Source organism: Rhinoderma darwinii, chromosome 13 (genome assembly GCF_050947455.1).
Source record: "Rhinoderma darwinii isolate aRhiDar2 chromosome 13, aRhiDar2.hap1, whole genome shotgun sequence".
Classification (NCBI taxonomy): domain Eukaryota; kingdom Metazoa; phylum Chordata; class Amphibia; order Anura; family Rhinodermatidae; genus Rhinoderma; species Rhinoderma darwinii.
Genome location: NC_134699.1, coordinates 19339323 through 19358380, shown reverse-complemented (window position 1 = coordinate 19358380; position 19058 = coordinate 19339323). Strand labels below are relative to the sequence as shown.

The following is a 19058-nucleotide window of genomic DNA, read 5'->3' as shown; positions in this document are numbered from 1 at the left end:
GTTAGGACCTCTGTGGACCCGCCCCTGAGTAGGCGTGGTTTAATTAGATTGACATGTTGTTGTGATCAGAAACCGGTTTGGCCCGGCAAGGAGCTGCTGGAGTGCGGGATGTGGCCCCTCAGATGCTGGGTCCTGGTTCCCCAATGGGAAAGGGGCCGTAGGTGAGACCCTAATATATAGATGTATGTATATGTGTTTTGTGTGATGTCATCATGTGTATAAATTATTATATCTTGTATGATCCCTGCTGCCCACATGTGCGCTGTCAACATCCCGAGCTGCCTGTGTGATTTATAATGTGGCCCTTTAACTGTTGTGAAACTACAACTCCCAGCTGTCAGGGCATGCTAAGAGTTGTAGTTCTACATCAGCCCACTGAATTTTGTATATCATTGTATAAATATATATATATTGCTGGATGATGTGTGAATTATATATCTATATTTAATGGCTTTATAATGGGTGTTCTAGTTGATTTTTTGGGGATTTCGTTGTTTCCTGATGTTCGTTTGTCTATTGTCTGTACGTGGATGTATATAATTATTCTGGCATGCGGAGAACGAGCGCTAATGAAGCCGAATAATGGCGGCGTGCCTGCACATGTATGTCTTTATGTAAGATGTTGATGAGATGATTAACATGCACCAATGATCCTGTATTCCTGACAGTCACTGTGAAGATGCTGCTTATCGTCTATCATCCAGCAGGGGGAGACTGTGAGCCTCCCATCAGGCACCAGGTAATGTGGTATAGATCGCCAGTTCTGCGTTATCAGTGCACTATAATGGCGGTCACGCCTGCCCGAGGGTGCGAAAAGATAAGGGGGGAGAAGGGGCGGGGGAGCAGGCACTGAGAGCTGTGTGGAATTTGTACATTTAGTTTTCTCTTGCGCTCCTATTTTTTATTTTTTTGCTTATCCACAACTTTTTTTTTGTGTTTTACATTCCCTAGATCCCCCCGGAAGTATAAGTCATGGCAGGGATGGCAGTGGAAGACACCAGCGCCCCCCGGTTTGGGATCACCCCGCTGCAGCAAATTTTGGCCTCAGGATCTGGCGCTCTTCTCACCTCACTTTTTGGTATGGTCCATTCCTGGCGGGGAGTGGAAGTGACTTGTGAGCGCCCCTATCTCACCACCGTTTTTAATCCACAGTGACGCCACTTGACGTTGTGAAGATCCGGCTGCAGTCACAGAAGAAACCATTCTCCAAAGGTAGTGTACCCCCTTATTCTGATGTGTTTACCCCCTTATTCTGATATGATCTTGCGCTTACTAACCCCCCCCCCCATGAAGGGCCCTACACTAATCCTAAATATGCTTCCTAATATATAAATCTTACTCTACCGTTTCTTTGACCTTTTTGCATGTGCGCAGCCCTCTCCGTTCACTTTTTTGGAAGTTACAGAAATAGTCTCACGATTGTGCCGCCGATTCTCTATTCATTCTCCGCCCGGATGCTGAAAATCCGTCCGGATCATGTCCCACTGACACACGTGACGAGAGAGAGCGCTGATACACTGTAACGAAGCCTTGCACGTGTGTCAGAAGGACATGATCAAGATGGCTTTTCAGCTTCTGGATGTAAACAAAAACATTCCCATTCACTGACAACAAGCAGAAATCTTGAAAAGGGTAAAGAACTGGCACACAAAGTATATTAGAAAGTTGCTGAATGTTTTATTATACAACAAATACGCTTTATTTTTGGAACACAAAAAAAATCCCTTTAAAATGAATGAGTCTATGGACTAGCGGTGAAAAGTTGGCTTCGCGTGCAGCTTTTTTTTTTAAGAAACGCGGAATTTAAAAAAAACGTTTTGGCCAGATGTTAGTTCGATCCATAGGGATATATAAAACGCACTCCAAATATGTCGGAAACATTTTTTAGGTGGCCGATTTTTTTTTTGTTTTCGTCTTTCCGTTGTTTTGATCAGTGGCGATTCTTCAAAATCAGTGGCCGGCTTTGGCATTTTTTTCCAGCATTTAGTGTCGTTTTTAGACCTCCATAGGTTTTTTTTGGCTCTTCCAAAAAAAGGCAATTGTCAATGTGTGTTTCGTTTTTTAGAATAAATTGTGTTCAGTCACATGATTAGCGATGTGGAAAACACCACATAAAAAAACAGCAACAACACACTATTAGGAGAAAACGCCATAAGCGCATGTATCATTTACGTAAAACTGCGTTTTCTAGATGCGTTTGTTTTTTTTGTTGCCAAATAAAGCGTAACACAAAGGCGCAGATTTATTAAAGTGGTGCCAAGGAAAAGTGGAGTAATTGGTCATGACCAATCAGGTGGCTGCTTCCATTTTCCTAAAATAGAGATGGATTCTGATTGGTTGCTATGGGCAACTCCTCCACTTTTGCCATGCACCAGTTTCGATAAATTTTCCCCAATGTGTGAGGAAAGCCAAAAGAAACGCTGCGGCCAAAATGGATAAAAGTTCCCCTTGTTGATATACTCTTGTGATTCGTCCCTTCACTTCTAATCTGCGTCCGCACCGCCAGTAACATTGCACGTGTTTAGATGTTCTAATAACACATTGAGCCGTCCTACATCTTCATGAAACCCCTCGAGCTTCCTCCTGTCGCGGCCATTACTGCACTCCTTGTGACCACTATGCGAGCAGATTAATCAAAACGGTCTGATAGAAAAACTCTCCTTGTTGCCCATAGCAACCAATCACAGCACAGCTTTAATTTTTACAGAGCAGGTTAAGAAGTGAAAGCAGAGCTGTGATTGGTTGCTATGGGCCACAAGGGCCATTTTACTGTCAGACAGCTTCGGTCGATCTGCCCCATAGTCTGTATCTGTATTTGTAGCATACGCGGTTGTGTTCTGATTCCTTATTTGTTGCTCTTGTGTTGCAGTAATGTCTGTAAAGTCTCTTCCTCGGGCACCCCCTTTGCGCCACCCCACATGTGAGTACACAAAGCTTGACCCCGTGGCTCTGGGTAATGTCATATTTTTCCTTTTTTTTTTTTTTCCTTCGTCATTGGCTCTTTGAACATTGTTTACGCGTCGTTGTGTTCTGCATGTCATTGACCTGACTGTATGCGAAGTGTCCGTGGACTTTATGTATTTCCATCTAATGCCCGCAGATACCTGCTACATTCTGTACATGACGGGTCATCCTGGTTCTGGGCTGGCAGAATTTTTGGTCTTCTATCTTGCCCATAGATTTGGGATATCCCATCCATATTGCTGAGATTTGGGTAAACTCGACCCCTTTCCCTAAGGACGGAATTGTAAAAACTCATATAGATATATATATATATATATATATGTAGTATAGAACCCCAAAGTAGTGATGGGGTAACCGTGCCCACCTGTGGCCCTGCTCATCTCTGCCATGTACGTATTCTTCTCTCCGTATATATATGCCATGCTTAACTCTGCTGTTCGCCACGTATCTCGCTATCTCCCACCTCATCCGGCTTCCCTTTATAACCCACCCAGGGCGCTGTTTCCTGTACTGTAATGGCCTCATGGATCATCTATTTGTGTGCCAGCATGCTACGGCTTGTAGTAGCTGGTATCGAGCACCCACCCACTTCCATGGCACACTGGTAAGTGTCAAAACAGGGCATATCTGTGTTAAGGTCATGTGAAAAGGAATAGCAGAGTAAACCTAGATTATACAGGGACATCGGCAATGATGAACCACAGCGGGAAATATTGCTGCGTCAAATCCAGTGTCTTACCTTTCATATTAGTTATCTCTTAAGGCTGCCAGCTGTATTGATTTCTATTGAAACCCAATTAGGAGGAGAAGTTAGCTACTTCCTCTGTCACTATGGAGCTGCACTTCCCAGCATTGCTTGATTTTTGACTAACAGGGAGACCTGAGAGAGTTAGAGGACTGACTGGGTGACAGTAATGAGCCCCGTGACAGCTAATATGGTGGACAATGGCAACGGTCAGCTACTTCCTGTCCCAGAAACTAAAGTCAGGGGAAGTCAGAAGAACAGTCAGATAATATGACAAGAGGGAGGCTGCATATAATGGATCAAATTTGAATTTATTCCTTTAATCAAGGCTGGCATCATGCAAATACGAGCTTGGGGGGAGGGGGGGGTGTGCACTGGCGATTTGGGTAAACATGCTCTGCACTTGTCAAGTGGGGGTTAGACAGGGGGCCAAATGTGACTCAATTGCCCACATACACCTAGACACGGCTCTTTTCTGCTGCAGGATGCTTTTGTGAAGATCACTCGTCATGAGGGTTTAACATCATTATGGAGTGGCCTCCCCCCTACATTGTAAGTACAAGGACTTCATTTTTGATTCTGGTACAACCCCTTTATCACCTATCTACGGAATAGGTGATCATTTTCTGATCGCTGGGGGCCCCACGATCACTCGACCGCAGTGAGGAGACATTGAATAGAGCGGTGGTCGAGCCTATGGGAATGTCTCAAACACATTGTCTCAGACATTGAATGGGGTGGTGGGCTAATGCTCGACCACCACTCCATTAACTGAGGAGGATCTAGGAGTTTGAGACCCCTGCTCTTGCAATCGGAAACTTAACACCTATGCTGTGTATAGGGGATCTTTTTTGATTCTGGATACACCCCTTTTAAAGGAATACTCTTGGCCAAACCTATATACTATGTTATGACTAGTGATGCCAATAACATCAGAGAGAATCCCTGTATCATTCCAGGTCAAGAGCAAGAGCAGGGCTTCATAGGGGAAGGTCAATATCACGATATACTGCCATAGTATGGCAGTATATTGTGCAAGCGATCGCTGGTTCAAGTCCTCTAGGGGGACAAGTAGAAAAACAGTAAAATAAAGGTGTTTTTTTTATAAATCAAGCACAATGTAAAAAAATATAACTGGTATCGACACGTCCATAAAAATCTGAAGTGTTACAATATATAATTATTTAGTCCGCACAGCAAGCGCTATAAAAAATTAAGACCCTCAGAATTGCTGTTTTTTGGTCACTTCATCTCCCACAAAAAGTGATCAAAAAGTCTCATGCACCCCAAAATGGCACCAATAGAAACGACAGCTCGCCCGGCAAAAAAAATAAGCCCTCATATCGCTAAATCGACGGAAAAATAAAAAAAGTTATGGTTCTCAGAATGTGGGGACAAAACTCAAATTTTATTTTTAACAATCGGTTTTTTCATTTTAAAAGTAGTAAAACATAAAGAAAAACGTTATAAATTTGTTATGGCTGGAATCGTATTGACCCGCAGAATAAAAGGTAAAATGTCGTTTTTACTGCACGATGAACGCCGTAAGAACAAAACCACCCAAAATATTGTGGAATCGCTGTTTCTTTTTCCTATTCCACCCCACAATTTATTTTTCCCAATTTCCCACAACATTATATAGTACAATAAATGGCGCTGTGAAAATCTACAACTCGTCCCGCAAAAAAACAAGCCCTCATACGGCAATATTGATGGAAAAATAAAAAAAAGTTACAGCTTTTTGGGGTGTGGGGGGGACGAAAGTGAAAATACGAAAAATAGCTGCAGCGGGATGGGGTTAAGGTGCCCATAGACATGGAATAAATGTAACCATTGTCCAGCACCCCCAACTCTCCCAATTAATGAATTTTCTTTCATTATAAGGCAGGATATTTCCAGGGGGAACCAAAGGAACAGATTGGGACAATCCGACCTAGTGAATCCCTATGTTTTATGAAAAACGTCTGCTTGTCAGTCCCTGAAGACAATCAATCATACTGACGGAATTGCTAGACGAACTGTCGATGTTGCCCATAGCAACCAACCGCATTGCAGAAATCTGATTGGTTGCCATAAGCAATGCTTCCACTTCATTTTAATAAACCCCCCCAGTTTATATTTGTTACACGTGAATCTCTATGTAAACGTAAAAACCTAGAAGTGCACGGGCATAAACTAATGCACGTATTCTGCAGAATGTCCAGCAATGTAGATGGTGCAAAGGTCTACAAGCTTTTTTTTTTCGCGGGTTCATTTATAATATCGATCCACGTTGTTAATATTTTGCAAAAAATATTTATTGTGAGCAAAGTAATTTATCAAAGTGCAACGTGTAGAAATATTTGTGTAGATAAGAAATATCAATTCTTGCTATAAAGGCTATTAGTTTTCCATTGTATTATAAAGGTCTCTGTTCACATTGTATTTCTTATAATCACTTTGTCTCAGATCTGGCCGGGCTTGTGTCATGTAATCGGACTTGTATTATTATAGTTGGCAACAATCAAACCCATCCGTCCCCCGCCAGCCATATGTACAGTGTTTTTCTGCAGCCAGATCTTGCAGGTAATCTATCCCCAGGTGACTCTCTCTCTGTCTCCCCCTGCAGGGTGATGGCTGTGCCTGCAACTATTATCTACTTCACCTGTTACGATCAACTGAGGGATTTTCTCTGTTACAACATGGGGTACAGCGGCAGTCACATCCCTCTTGTTGCTGGTGCACTTGCCCGATGTAAGTTTTTAGTGGTTTTTTTTCCAGATATTTATTTTTTTCTTTAAGTATGTATATGTATATATATATATATATATATATATATAAAGATAACTTGTTGTAACTCCTCTGTGTCAGTGGGTGCAGTTACCGTCATCAGTCCTCTGGAGTTGATCCGTACAAAACTACAGTCTCGGCAGCTTTCGTACATTGAACTAGGAGCCTCTCTGCGCTCTGCGGTTTCTCAGGGAGGATGGTTGTCACTCTGGAAGGGATGGGGACCTACAGTGCTGAGGGACGTCCCGTTTTCAGGTAATATTACTTAAAAACCTATACTACTCCATACATTTTTTTTTTTTTTTTTTTTTTTAAGGCTTTATTTTCAAAACTTGTGCAAAACACGTACCAATATACGATCAATACAAAACAAGACATTCAGAAAGGCATTAGTATCAGATAGGAATGTCAATCCAGACCAGATTCATTATATAACATATGAAAGAGTCTGGCTGAATCCAACTACCAGTCACACACATTCATCCTTGTGCTAAACCCCCCCCATCACGACACTTTCAAGTGACAATTAAACCGCAGTCTCTAAACTCTCCAACCACCTCGACCAAATCTTCCCGACTTTATCCGGACATTTCCTGCTAAGGTAGAGCTTCTTATATATAAGTACATAATTATTTACTAGTTGCAGCCAGTATATCAAACTCCGGGGTTCTGTGCTCTTCCAACCCATAATTATAATCTTCCAGGCACAAAAAATAACAAAGCAAAAGAATCTCTCCCCCCCCCCCCCTATACATTTCTACCTCATTACTCTGTATAATAAACATTTCCCTATTTCTGCTCCTAATACTCCATATAATCTGTCACGTTGGGTTCATGGACCCATTGGGCCGTACCGCCTTGGCGGTATGGCAGCTGGCCAACAGGGTGCAGTTCACAGTTTGTATAAAGTACCTGTGGCAGCTCGGACAGTTGCAAGGCAGGCTCGGCTGGGAATAGGCAGCAGGTAGACGTGGAGCAGCAGGACAGGCGTAGGTACCGCACAGCACGACTACAGCACGGCGCTAGAACAGGATAGCACGGGATACAGGGAACATTGGAACTGGAAACCACTAGGAGACCATTTGCTAGACAAACTAGGATATGACAAACAATGCTCAGGCATGGGAGGCTTCTTATATCCCAGGGTGCTCTGGGAGCAATTAGCTCAATCTCCCACATGCGTGTGCTTAGGCTTCTTAAGTCTGGTCCTAACCTCTCCCTATATCTCCTCCTATTACTCCATATAACCTCTCCCTATATCTCCTCCTATTACTCCATATAACCTCTCCCTATATCTCCATATAACCCCTCCCTATATCTCCTCCTATTACTCCATATAACCTCTCCCTATATCTCCTCCTATTACTCCATATAACCTCTCCCTATATCTCCTCCTATTACTCCATATAACCTCTCCCTATATCTCCTCCTATTACTCCATATAACCTCCCCTATATCTGCTCCTATTACTCCATATAACCTCTCCTATATCTCCTCCTATTACTCCATATAACCTCTCCTATATCTCCTCCTATTACTCCATATAACCTCCCCTATATCTCCTCCTATTACTCCAAATAACCTCTTCTATATCTGCTCCTATTACTCCATATAACCTCTCCTATATCTCCTCCTATTACTCCATATAACCTCCCCTATATCTCCTCCTATTACTCCATATAACCTCTCCTATATCTCCTCCTATTACTCCTTATAACCTCTCCCTATATCTCCTCCTATTACTCCATATAACCTCTCCCTATATCTCCATATAACCCCTCCCTATATCTCCTCCTATTACTCCATATAACCTCTCCCTATATCTCCTCCTATTACTCCATATAACCTCTCCCTATATCTCCATATAACCTCTCCCTATATCTCCTCCTATTACTCCATATAACCTCTCCCTATATCTCCTCCTATTACTCCATATAACCTCTCCTGTATCTCCTCCTATTACTCCATATAACCTCCCCTATATCTCCTCCTATTACTCCATATAACCTCTCCTATATCTCCTCCTATTACGCCATATAACCTCTCCCTATATCTCCATATAACCTCTCTTTATATCTCCTCCTATTACTCCATATAACCTCTCCCTATATCTCCTCCTATTACTCCATATAACCTCTCCCTATATCTCCATATAACCTCTCTTTATATCTCCTCCTATTACTCCATATAACCTCTCCTATATCTCCTCCTATTACTCCATATAACCTCCCCTATATCTCCTTCTATTACTCCATATAACCTCTCCCTATATCTCCTTCTATTACTCCATATAACCTCTCCCTATATCTCCTTCTATTACTCCATATAACCTCTCCCTATATCTCCTCCTATTACTCCATATAACCTCCCCTATATCTCCTTCTATTACTCCATATAACCTCTCCCTATACCTCCTCCTATTACTCCATATAACCTCTCCCTATATCTCCTCCTAATACTCCATATAATCTGTCACGTTGGGTTCATGGACCCATTGGGCCGTACCGGCTTGGCGGTATGGCAGCTGGCCAACAGGGTGCAGTTCACAGTTTGTATAAAGTACCTGTGGCAGCTCGGACAGTTGCAAGGCAGGCTCGGCTGGGACTAGGCAGCAGGTAGACGTGGAGCAGCAGGACAGGCGTAGGTACCGCACAGCACGACTACAGCACGGCGCTAGAACAGGATAGCACGGGAAACAGGGAACATTGGAACTGGAAACCACTAGGAGACCATTTGCTAGACAAACTAGGATATGACAAACAATGCTCAGGCATGGGAGGCTTCTTATATCCCAGGGTGCTCTGGGAGCAATTAGCTCAATCTCCCACATGCGTGTGCTTAGGCTTCTTAAGTCTGGTCCTAACCTCTCCCTATATCTCCTCCTATTACTCCATATAACCTCTCCTATATCTCCTCCTATTACTCCATATAACCTCTCCTATATCTCCTCCTATTACTCCATATAACCTCTCCCTATATCTCCTCCTATTACTCCATATAACCTCTCCCTATATCTCCATATAACCCCTCCCTATATCTCCTCCTATTACTCCATAAAACCTCTCCCTATATCTCCTCCTATTACTCCATATAACCTCTCCCTATATCTCCATATAACCTCTCCTTATATCTCCTCCTATTACTCCATATAACCTCTCCCTATATCTCCTCCTATTACTCCATATAACCTCTCCCTATATCTCCTCCTATTACTCCATATAACCTCTCCCTATATCTCCTCCTATTACTCCATATAACCTCTCCCTATATCTCCTCCTATTACTCCATATAACCTCCCCTATATCTGCTCCTATTACTCCATATAACCTCTCCTATATCTCCTCCTATTACTCCATATAACCTCTCCTATATCTCCTATTACTCCATATAACCTCTCCCTATATCTCCTCCTATTACTCCATATAACCTCTCCTATATCTCTTCCTATTATTCCATATAACCTCTCCCTATATCTCTCCCTATATCTCCTCCTATTACTCCATATAACCTCTCCTGTATCTCCTCCTATTACTCCATATAACCTCCCCTATATCTCCTCCTATTACTCCATATAACCTCTCCTATATCTCCTCCTATTACTCCTTATAACCTCTCCCTATATCTCCTCCTATTACTCCATATAACCTCTCCCTATATCTCCATATAACCCCTCCCTATATCTCCTCCTATTACTCCATATAACCTCTCCCTATATCTCCTCCTATTACTCCATATAACCTCTCCCTATATCTCCATATAACCTCTCTTTATATCTCCTCCTATTACTCCATATAACCTCTCCTATATCTCCTCCTATTACTCCATATAACCTCTCCTATATCTCCTCCTATTACTCCATATAACCTCTCCTATATCTCCTATTACTCCATATAACCTCTCCCTATATCTCCTCCTATTACTCCATATAACCTCTCCTATATCTCCTCCTATTATTCCATATAACCTCTCCCTATATCTCCATATAACCTCTCCCTATATCTCTCCCTATATCTCCTCCTATTACTCCATATAACCTCTCCTGTATCTCCTCCTATTACTCCATATAACCTCCCCTATATCTCCTCCTATTACTCCATATAACCTCTCCTATATCTCCTCCTATTACTCCTTATAACCTCTCCCTATATCTCCTCCTATTACTCCATATAACCTCTCCCTATATCTCCATATAACCCCTCCCTATATCTCCTCCTATTACTCCATATAACCTCTCCCTATATCTCCTCCTATTACTCCATATAACCTCTCCCTATATCTCCATATAACCTCTCTTTATATCTCCTCCTATTACTCCATATAACCTCTCCTATATCTCCTCCTATTACTCCATATAACCTCCCCTATATCTCCTCCTATTACTCCATATAACCTCCCCTATATCTCCTTCTATTACTCCATATAACCTCTCCCTATATCTCCTCCTATTACTCCATATAATCTCTACCTACATCTCCTCCTATTACTCCATATAACCTCTCCTATATCTTCTCCTATTACTCCATATAACCTCTCGCTATACCTCCTCCTATTACTCCATATAATCTCTACCTACATCTCCTCCTATTACTCCATATAACCTCTCCTATATCTTCTCCTATTACTCCATATAACCTCTCCCTATATCTCCTCCTAATACTCCATATAATCTGTCACGTTGGGTTCATGGACCCATTGGGCCGTACCGGCTCGGCGGTATGGCAGCTGGCCAACGGTGCAGTTCACAGTTTGTATAAAGTACCTGTGGCAGCTCGGACAGTTGCAAGGCAGGCTCGGCTGGGACTAGGCAGCAGGTAGACGTGGAGCAGCAGGACAGGCGTAGGTACCGCACAGCACGACTACAGCACGGCGCTAGAACAGGATAGCACGGGATACAGGGAACATTGGAACTGGAAACCACTAGGAGACCATTTGCTAGACAAACTAGGATATGACAAACAATGCTCAGGCATGGGAGGCTTCTTATATCCCAGGGTGCTCTGGGAGCAATTAGCTCAATCTCCCACATGCGTGTGCTTAGGCTTCTTAAGTCTGGTCCTAACCTCTCCCTATATGTCCTCCTATTACTCCATATAACCTCTCCTATATCTCCTCCTATTACTCCATATAACCTCTCCTATATCTCCTCCTATTACTCCTTATAACCTCTCCCTATATCTCCTCCTATTACTCCATATAACCTCTCCCTATATCTCCATATAACCCCTCCCTATATCTCCTCCTATTACTCCATATAACCTCTCCCTATATCTCCTCCTATTACTCCATATAACCTCTCCTATATCTCCTCCTATTACTCCATATAACCTCTCCTATATCTCCTCCTATTACTCCATATAACCTCTCCTATATCTCCTCCTATTACTCCATATAACCTCTCTCTATATCTCCTCCTATTACTCCATATAACATCTCCTATATCTCCTCCTATTACTCCATATAACCTCTCCCTATATCTCCTCCTATTACTCCATATAACCTCTCCTATATCTCCTCCTATTACTCCTTATAACCTCTCCCTATATCTCCTCCTATTACTCCATATAACTTCTCCCTATATCTCCATATAACCCCTCCCTATATCTCCTCCTATTACTCCATATAACCTCTCCCTATATCTCCTCCTATTACTCCATATAACCTCTCCCTATATCTCCATATAACCTCTCCTATATCTCCATATAACCTCTCCTATATCTCCTCCTATTACTCCATATAACCCCTCCCTATATCTCCTCCTATTACTCCATATAACATCTCCTATATCTCCTCCTATTACTCCATATAACCTCTCCCTATATCTCCTCCTATTACTCCATATAACATCTCCTATATCTCCTCCTATTACTCCATATAACCTCTCCCTATATCTCCTCCTATTACTCCATATAACCTCTCCTATATCTCCTCCTATTACTCCATATAACCTCTCCTATATCTCCTCCTATTACTCCATATAACCTCTCCTATATCTCCTCCTATTACTCCATATAACCTCTCCCTATATCTCCTCCCATTACTCCATATAACCTCTCCCTATATCTCCTCCCATTACTCCATATAACCTCTCCCTATATCTCCTCCCATTACTCCATATAACCTCTCCCTATATCTCCTCCTATTACTCCATATAACCTCTCCCTATATCTCCTCCTATTACTCCATATAACCTCTCCCTATATCTCCTCCTATTACTCCATATAACCTCCCCTATATCTCCTCCTATTACTCCATATAACCTCTCCCTATATCTCCTCCTATTACTCCATATAACCTCTCCCTATATCTCCTCCTATTACTCCATATAACCTCTCCCTATATCTCCTCCCATTACTCCATATAACCTCTCCCTATATCTCCTCCCATTACTCCATATAACCTCTCCCTATATCTCCTCCCATTACTCCATATAACCTCTCCCTATATCTCCTCCCATTACTCCATATAACCTCTCCCTATATCTCCTCCTATTACTCCATATTACCTCTCCCTATATCTCCTCCTATTACTCCATATAACCTCTCCCTATATCTCCTCCTATTACTCCATATAACCTCTCCCTATATCTCCTCCTATTACTCCATATAACTTCTCCTATATCTCCTCCTATTACTCCATATAACCTCCCCTATATCTCCTCCGATTACTCCATATAACCTCCCCTATATCTCCTCCGATTACTCCATATAACCTCTCCTATATCTCCTCCTATTACTCCATATAACCTCTCCCTATATCTCCTCCCATTACTCCATATAACCTCTCCCTATATCTCCTCCCATTACTCCATATAACCTCTCCCTATATCTCCTCCCATTACTCCATATAACCTCTCCCTATATCTCCTCCCATTACTCCATATAACCTCTCCCTATATCTCCTCCTATTACTCCATATAACCTCCCCTATATCTCCTCCTATTACTCCATATAACCTCTCCTATATCTCCTCCTATTACTCCATATAACCTCTCCCTATATCTCCTCCCATTACTCCATATAACCTCTCCCTATATCTCCTCCTATTACTCCATATAACCTCTCCCTATATCTCCTCCTATTACTCCATATAACCTCTCCCTATATCTCCTCCTATTACTCCATATAACTTCTCCTATATCTCCTCCTATTACTCCATATAACCTCCCCTATATCTCCTCCTATTACTCCATATAACCTCTCCCTATATCTCCTCCTATTACTCCATATAACCTCTCCCTATATCTCCTCCTATTACTCCATATAACCTCTCCCTATATCTCCTCCCATTACTCCATATAACCTCTCCCTATATCTCCTCCCATTACTCCATATAACCTCTCCCTATATCTCCTCCCATTACTCCATATAACCTCTCCCTATATCTCCTCCTATTACTCCATATTACCTCTCCCTATATCTCCTCCTATTACTCCATATAACCTCTCCCTATATCTCCTCCTATTACTCCATATAACCTCTCCCTATATCTCCTCCTATTACTCCATATAACTTCTCCTATATCTCCTCCTATTACTCCATATAACCTCCCCTATATCTCCTCCGATTACTCCATATAACCCCTCCTATATCTCCTCCTATTACTCCATATAACCTCTCCTATATCTCCTCTTATTACTCCATATATCCTCTCCCTATATCTCCTCCTATTACTCCATATAACCATCCCTATATCTCCTCCTATTACTCCATATAACCTCTCCTTCATCTCCTCCTATTATTATATATATTTTATGTATACATCCTTGTGTTTTTGTCTATTTAGCTCTGTATTGGTTTAATTATGAGCTTGTGAAGAGGAAGCTCAGTGACACTTGGGGGACGTCAGAGAGACAGTTTCTGATCAGCTTCACATCCGGGGCCTTGTCTGGAGCTGTGAGTACTGATATGCTGTGATTTGCTATGTGTCTTGTTATTGGTGGGGGAGCGGTGCGCGCGCGCGCACAATATTCTGCTGTATACGGCCTCTTGCTGCTCACTGCCTTTGTTTCATACAGTCCTCATTGCCTTGCCCACACTTGCACATGACACGATGACCAATCGTTGACTTGGGCAGAAGTGTTGGGTCATGGCCTACTTAACACTGCTTTTGTAGAATTCTGCGCTATCTTTAGTATCTTTTTTTTTATTGCTGTCTTCTCTTTCTGTCTCTTAGGTGGCAGCCATCCTCACTCTCCCATTTGATGTAGTGAAAACTCACAGACAGATCGAACTTGGAGACTTGGAAATACGTAAGGGCTGTTAGATTTTTTTAGGATGTCTGTATGATCTTTTACTATAGTCACGGCTATATTCCTACCATGGACTGGTGCTTTTAATACGCTGGTCATGTGTCCCGATTAATGCAACCCAGTGCAATTAATTGGCGAACAATTGGGCCGAGAAAGGGTGAGACGACAAGAACTTCAATAGTTGGAAGTATTAAAATGTTTCTTGCAATATAAAACATGTTGAGGAAAGGATGTCTGATGTTGGGGATATGTCTCGACATATATACACCAGTCATGGTATATAATCCAATCAGTGCGGAATAAGTAGGTTCTGTAGATCAGCAACATGGAAGTTCTGCAAAACCCTATAGACACTTTCCGCCTCAAGAACTTAGATTTTTCTGGTAGAACTTCAACCTTCATCCCTTAATTTGCTTAGGACCATCAAGGAGACTGGGATCTTCCACCTGGGGGGCCATGCGCAGGATCAGAGCAGAATCTGGCACCCGTGGACTTTTTGCAGGTAACACACTTTAACTCAATTAACGTCCGTATTCTTCTCGTTTCCTCCACAAATTACATTCTCCAATATTTTCTTCCATAGGGTTCATGCCACGAGTCATTAAGGTTGCCCCAGCATGCGCCATAATGATCAGCTCTTACGAATTCGGGAAGACTTTTTTCCAACAGAGGAACCAGGAAAAGCGTCAAATCTGACGTTCTTAAAAGAAAATCACAACCAACTAAACTCTAGCCCTTAAGTTCAAGTATCTAAGTCTGGAAATGAAAGATCCTCGTAATACTTCATGGTGGACCAAGTCCAGGCTGATTTTGTGGACCACAAACCAAGATTAGTTAGTCCTTATAGTAAGCGCTTAAAACGGGACATGTCTAGGCTGATGACCTACAATGGTCAAATAGTCTTGACCGCATTATCTGACAGCTAGGTAAGAACCGAGTGCGGGCAATAGCACTGACGGTGCTAATGCCCAGAGCGCACAGATGATCTAGTCCTGGCATAGGACTGTAACGTAACCTATTGATATTCCAATTGAATGGAAATGCTCTATTGAATGGTTAGCGCTCTTTCAAAAATATTTTAGTAGGGTTGTGTCAAAATGACAAGTGATACATGAAGATCCGTCAGATGTTAACAAATGCGACGGGACTACAATCAATAGAGCCAATCTACCGCCATGCTGTAACATCTTAATATAATTCCTCAGATCACAACTTTTTGAATATTGCCCTTCTTGGCAATGGGAATAGCGTATTTGGATCTGACTCATAGACTTATTATTATTTGTCCTTCCGCAAGTGTGTCGAGGTCCAGAACAGATTTCGCAGTTGTCTATGGCAGTTGTCATATTAAAAGAGGGTCAAAACCAAAGATCATACTCTAGACCCCAAGCCTTGATGAGTTAGTTTGATCAGCGCTCGGTTCAACATGTGACCATAGGGGACCAAGCAGGGAACCTCAAGCCATTAAAAGGTGTGTAAGCGGAATCTGGTGCCTCTACACCGCTGGACCTTATTGTCAGGCTTAGACCACCACTGTATGCAAAGTTCAGGTGGATAATGCTTAACCAGGACCAGGCAGAAGTTGGGTTGCTGCAGAATTATGGAAGCAGCGGCTAAATATTTTGGAGAGAGGTGGCTAAATGCAGAGACGTTGGATGTAAGTTTAGAAGGAGACTTGAAATCAGAGACTGAAACGCTGGACTTCACAATGAATAGCTCGATTTTAACACCGTCTAAGCTCTTCCTGGTCACCTCCCCAACAAACTGTGGCGCCGTTTTGAATGGCGCTGGAGCAACACGTATGTCCTATGAAGTGCCTATACGTCTGTGGGAAGTTTTCCTCAGCCACTGCTGCCCCAGCTTAAGGGTAGCAAAATTAGAGAGGGGCTTGCACAACCCCCCTACTCTTCTTCACTGTCATAGTTGGACTTTTCAATTTTTTCTTTGTACAGTAGCGACGCAGTCTTCATGGATAGAATCGTATGGTTTTCTATGTGTATGGACACCTAAAGTTGCAGTCTATTTTCTTATAGTATTTTGAGCCATTGTCTCTCGGCAGGTTGTGGCATTAGAGGGAGGGTCAAGTCCAAATGGTTTTTGCAATATCACTTCTTTATATCCCGCGCCTCGACAAAGAGTTGAGATCGCGAGATGCATTGTTGGTTTGCATTCTCCGGTTTCCTGGCTGAGCTTCCAAGATGCATCTTGTAAGTAGAATAAATGAAGTGTCAAAATTAGACCCAACAGCAGCGGTCAGTAAAATATTGGTCACTGTCGATTTAAATATTTGGCCGATAATGAACTTCTAAGAAACTGACCTGCAAAGGAAAATTTGCTGTAAGGCTGGGGCTACACCTGTCACTTTGGACAAGGAGGTCCTGTTCGCTCCCCTGACCTGCCTGCTTTAGTAATGACTTGTATTTCCCATAAAATAAGCGCTGGAACATCTTTTCTTTAGAACTTTGCATTGTACCGATCCTCTGTTATGCCTCATGGAAATGTTTTATTAAATTGACTGCTGGGCATTACCATTCCCCTTGTTACTGTGGCGCGTCCCTACACATTGACGCAGTCCGAGCTGACAATGGAAGACGGCAGGGACACATCCTTTTGACAAGGGGACTGGTAACACCCAGTTGTCAATCTATTCTTAGTTTTCCAGGAGGAATAACCAGAACGGCACAATGCAGGGTTTTAAGAAAAGATGCGGCACCATTTTTATTTTATAAAGAGTGAAGTATTTACTGAAGCGGACATGTCAGGAGAGCAGACAGCTACTCCTTTAATGCACAGGCTTGGACTATAGGACTCCATAGGCCTCATTTATCAAAACTGTCCTTGTTGCCCATAGCAACCAATCAGAGCTCAGCTTTCATTTTTTGTGAGCAGGTTATAAAACCAAATCTGAACTCTGATTGGTTGCTATGGGCAACAAGGACAGTTTTAATAAATGAGGCCCCATGAGCTTTTACTAGGGATTCCCGAAACAAAACAGGCTGCAACTTTGAGTTGGGGAAATCTAACCCTTTCACTGCCAACATTGCAGGCATATATGGCAAGGAAAGGTCTGAACTGCTGAGCAGTAGTTACATATATATATATCACGTCAGGTAGTTCCTGTGGGAGGGCAAGGAATGGGTTAAAGCATCAGTTACAGATATACAGGTTTATAGGGTCAGCATCCTTTGGCACTCCAGATGTTGGGGAAACTACAACTCCCAGCATGCCCTGACAGGCTTTGGTTGGCAGGGCATGCTGGAAGTCGTAGTTTTACACCTACAAACCACATTATAGCTCTGGTTAATAGTAATAGGGGTTGTAGTTGATTCAGCCATCATGCTGCTACTAGGATTTGGTTATAACCCTATAAGTGGTGTAACTAGATACTACTAAGCCAGGCCAAGCCAACAAGATGGCGGCCGCCGCTGACCTGGCATTAACCCATGGGCAGTTTGTCTATTTTCTGTTATAGGTTTTCTTTTCAATGTAAGAATTAGCGAAGGAAGAATTTGCTCCTTTAAGACATTAATTACGTTCTTGGTATTTTCTCCGTTGGGGATAAAATTTTCCTTTTTGTTTTATTTCCTGATCTCGCATTGTTCAGAAAGTAAATATGGAAGGGAAAGAATATATATATTTCCTTTTTGGTTTCTGATTATACAATAAATGACTAATATTTGGGGTCACATGGGAAGTGCGCTTGGTTTATATAAGAGCGAATGATATATTGGCTACAGCCAGGCCTCCGTTACATTACATGACCTTTCCTTGGCTCACAATATAACTGTTAGACCACTGATTTATTCCACAGGAGTTCAGACACAAGGTGCGGTGGTGTATAGTCATGGTATACACTGTTAATAAACTGCATTTGATGCATGAAGACGACTGTGGCTTATTTTACTATATATGCAAGCAATATATGATGCTATGGTTTCCTATGTGACATCCCTTAGATCGCAAGCTCTTGGGATAACCTGTAGATGGATTGCCGTGTACGACAGGTGGTGCTGCCGCTGTCACAAGGGTTCAGGTCCTGCATTTTACAGTTTAAAAATAATTCCGTGACACTTTTAGGTATACCCACAAGTTTAATGAAGTGGTCCCCTTACCCATTCAAGACCCTCAACCATCAGCCAGAGCGGAGAGGATCTCTCGGCCTGGAGGACCCAACGTGTCTATGCGTCACCAGGACCGCTTATAGAGTTCAATAAGCATTGTGTAATGCTTTATTTGTCCTCTGGTGGCGCTGCAGATTACAGGAGATCCCAGTAGTGAGATACACTGATCAGCATATTTACAAGGGATTTTATAATAAAAGTGGACAACCCC

At 42.4% G+C, this 19058-nt stretch overlaps 1 protein-coding gene across 3 annotated transcripts; it reads left to right on the top strand.

Moving 5' to 3' along the window:
• Window positions 1-47: 47 nt before the first annotated feature.
• On the top strand, window positions 48-18609 carry SLC25A39 (solute carrier family 25 member 39). Of its 3 annotated transcripts, none has more exons than XM_075845610.1 (13): window positions 48-161; window positions 669-744; window positions 952-1078; window positions 1153-1212; window positions 2870-2920; window positions 3459-3568; window positions 4194-4261; window positions 6318-6442; window positions 6560-6733; window positions 14261-14370; window positions 14651-14726; window positions 15145-15228; window positions 15310-18609. In XM_075845610.1, the coding sequence occupies exons 3-13, from the start codon at window positions 973-975 to the stop codon at window positions 15420-15422; spliced, it is 1077 nt and encodes a 358-aa protein (XP_075701725.1). In that variant the 5' UTR covers window positions 48-161; window positions 669-744; window positions 952-972; the 3' UTR covers window positions 15423-18609. The 3 variants fall into 3 exon arrangements, with proteins under 3 accessions (XP_075701725.1, XP_075701723.1, XP_075701724.1); XM_075845608.1 differs by having other exon boundaries at window positions 49-161; window positions 669-739; XM_075845609.1 differs by having other exon boundaries at window positions 49-182; window positions 669-739.
• Window positions 18610-19058: the final 449 nt, after the last annotated feature.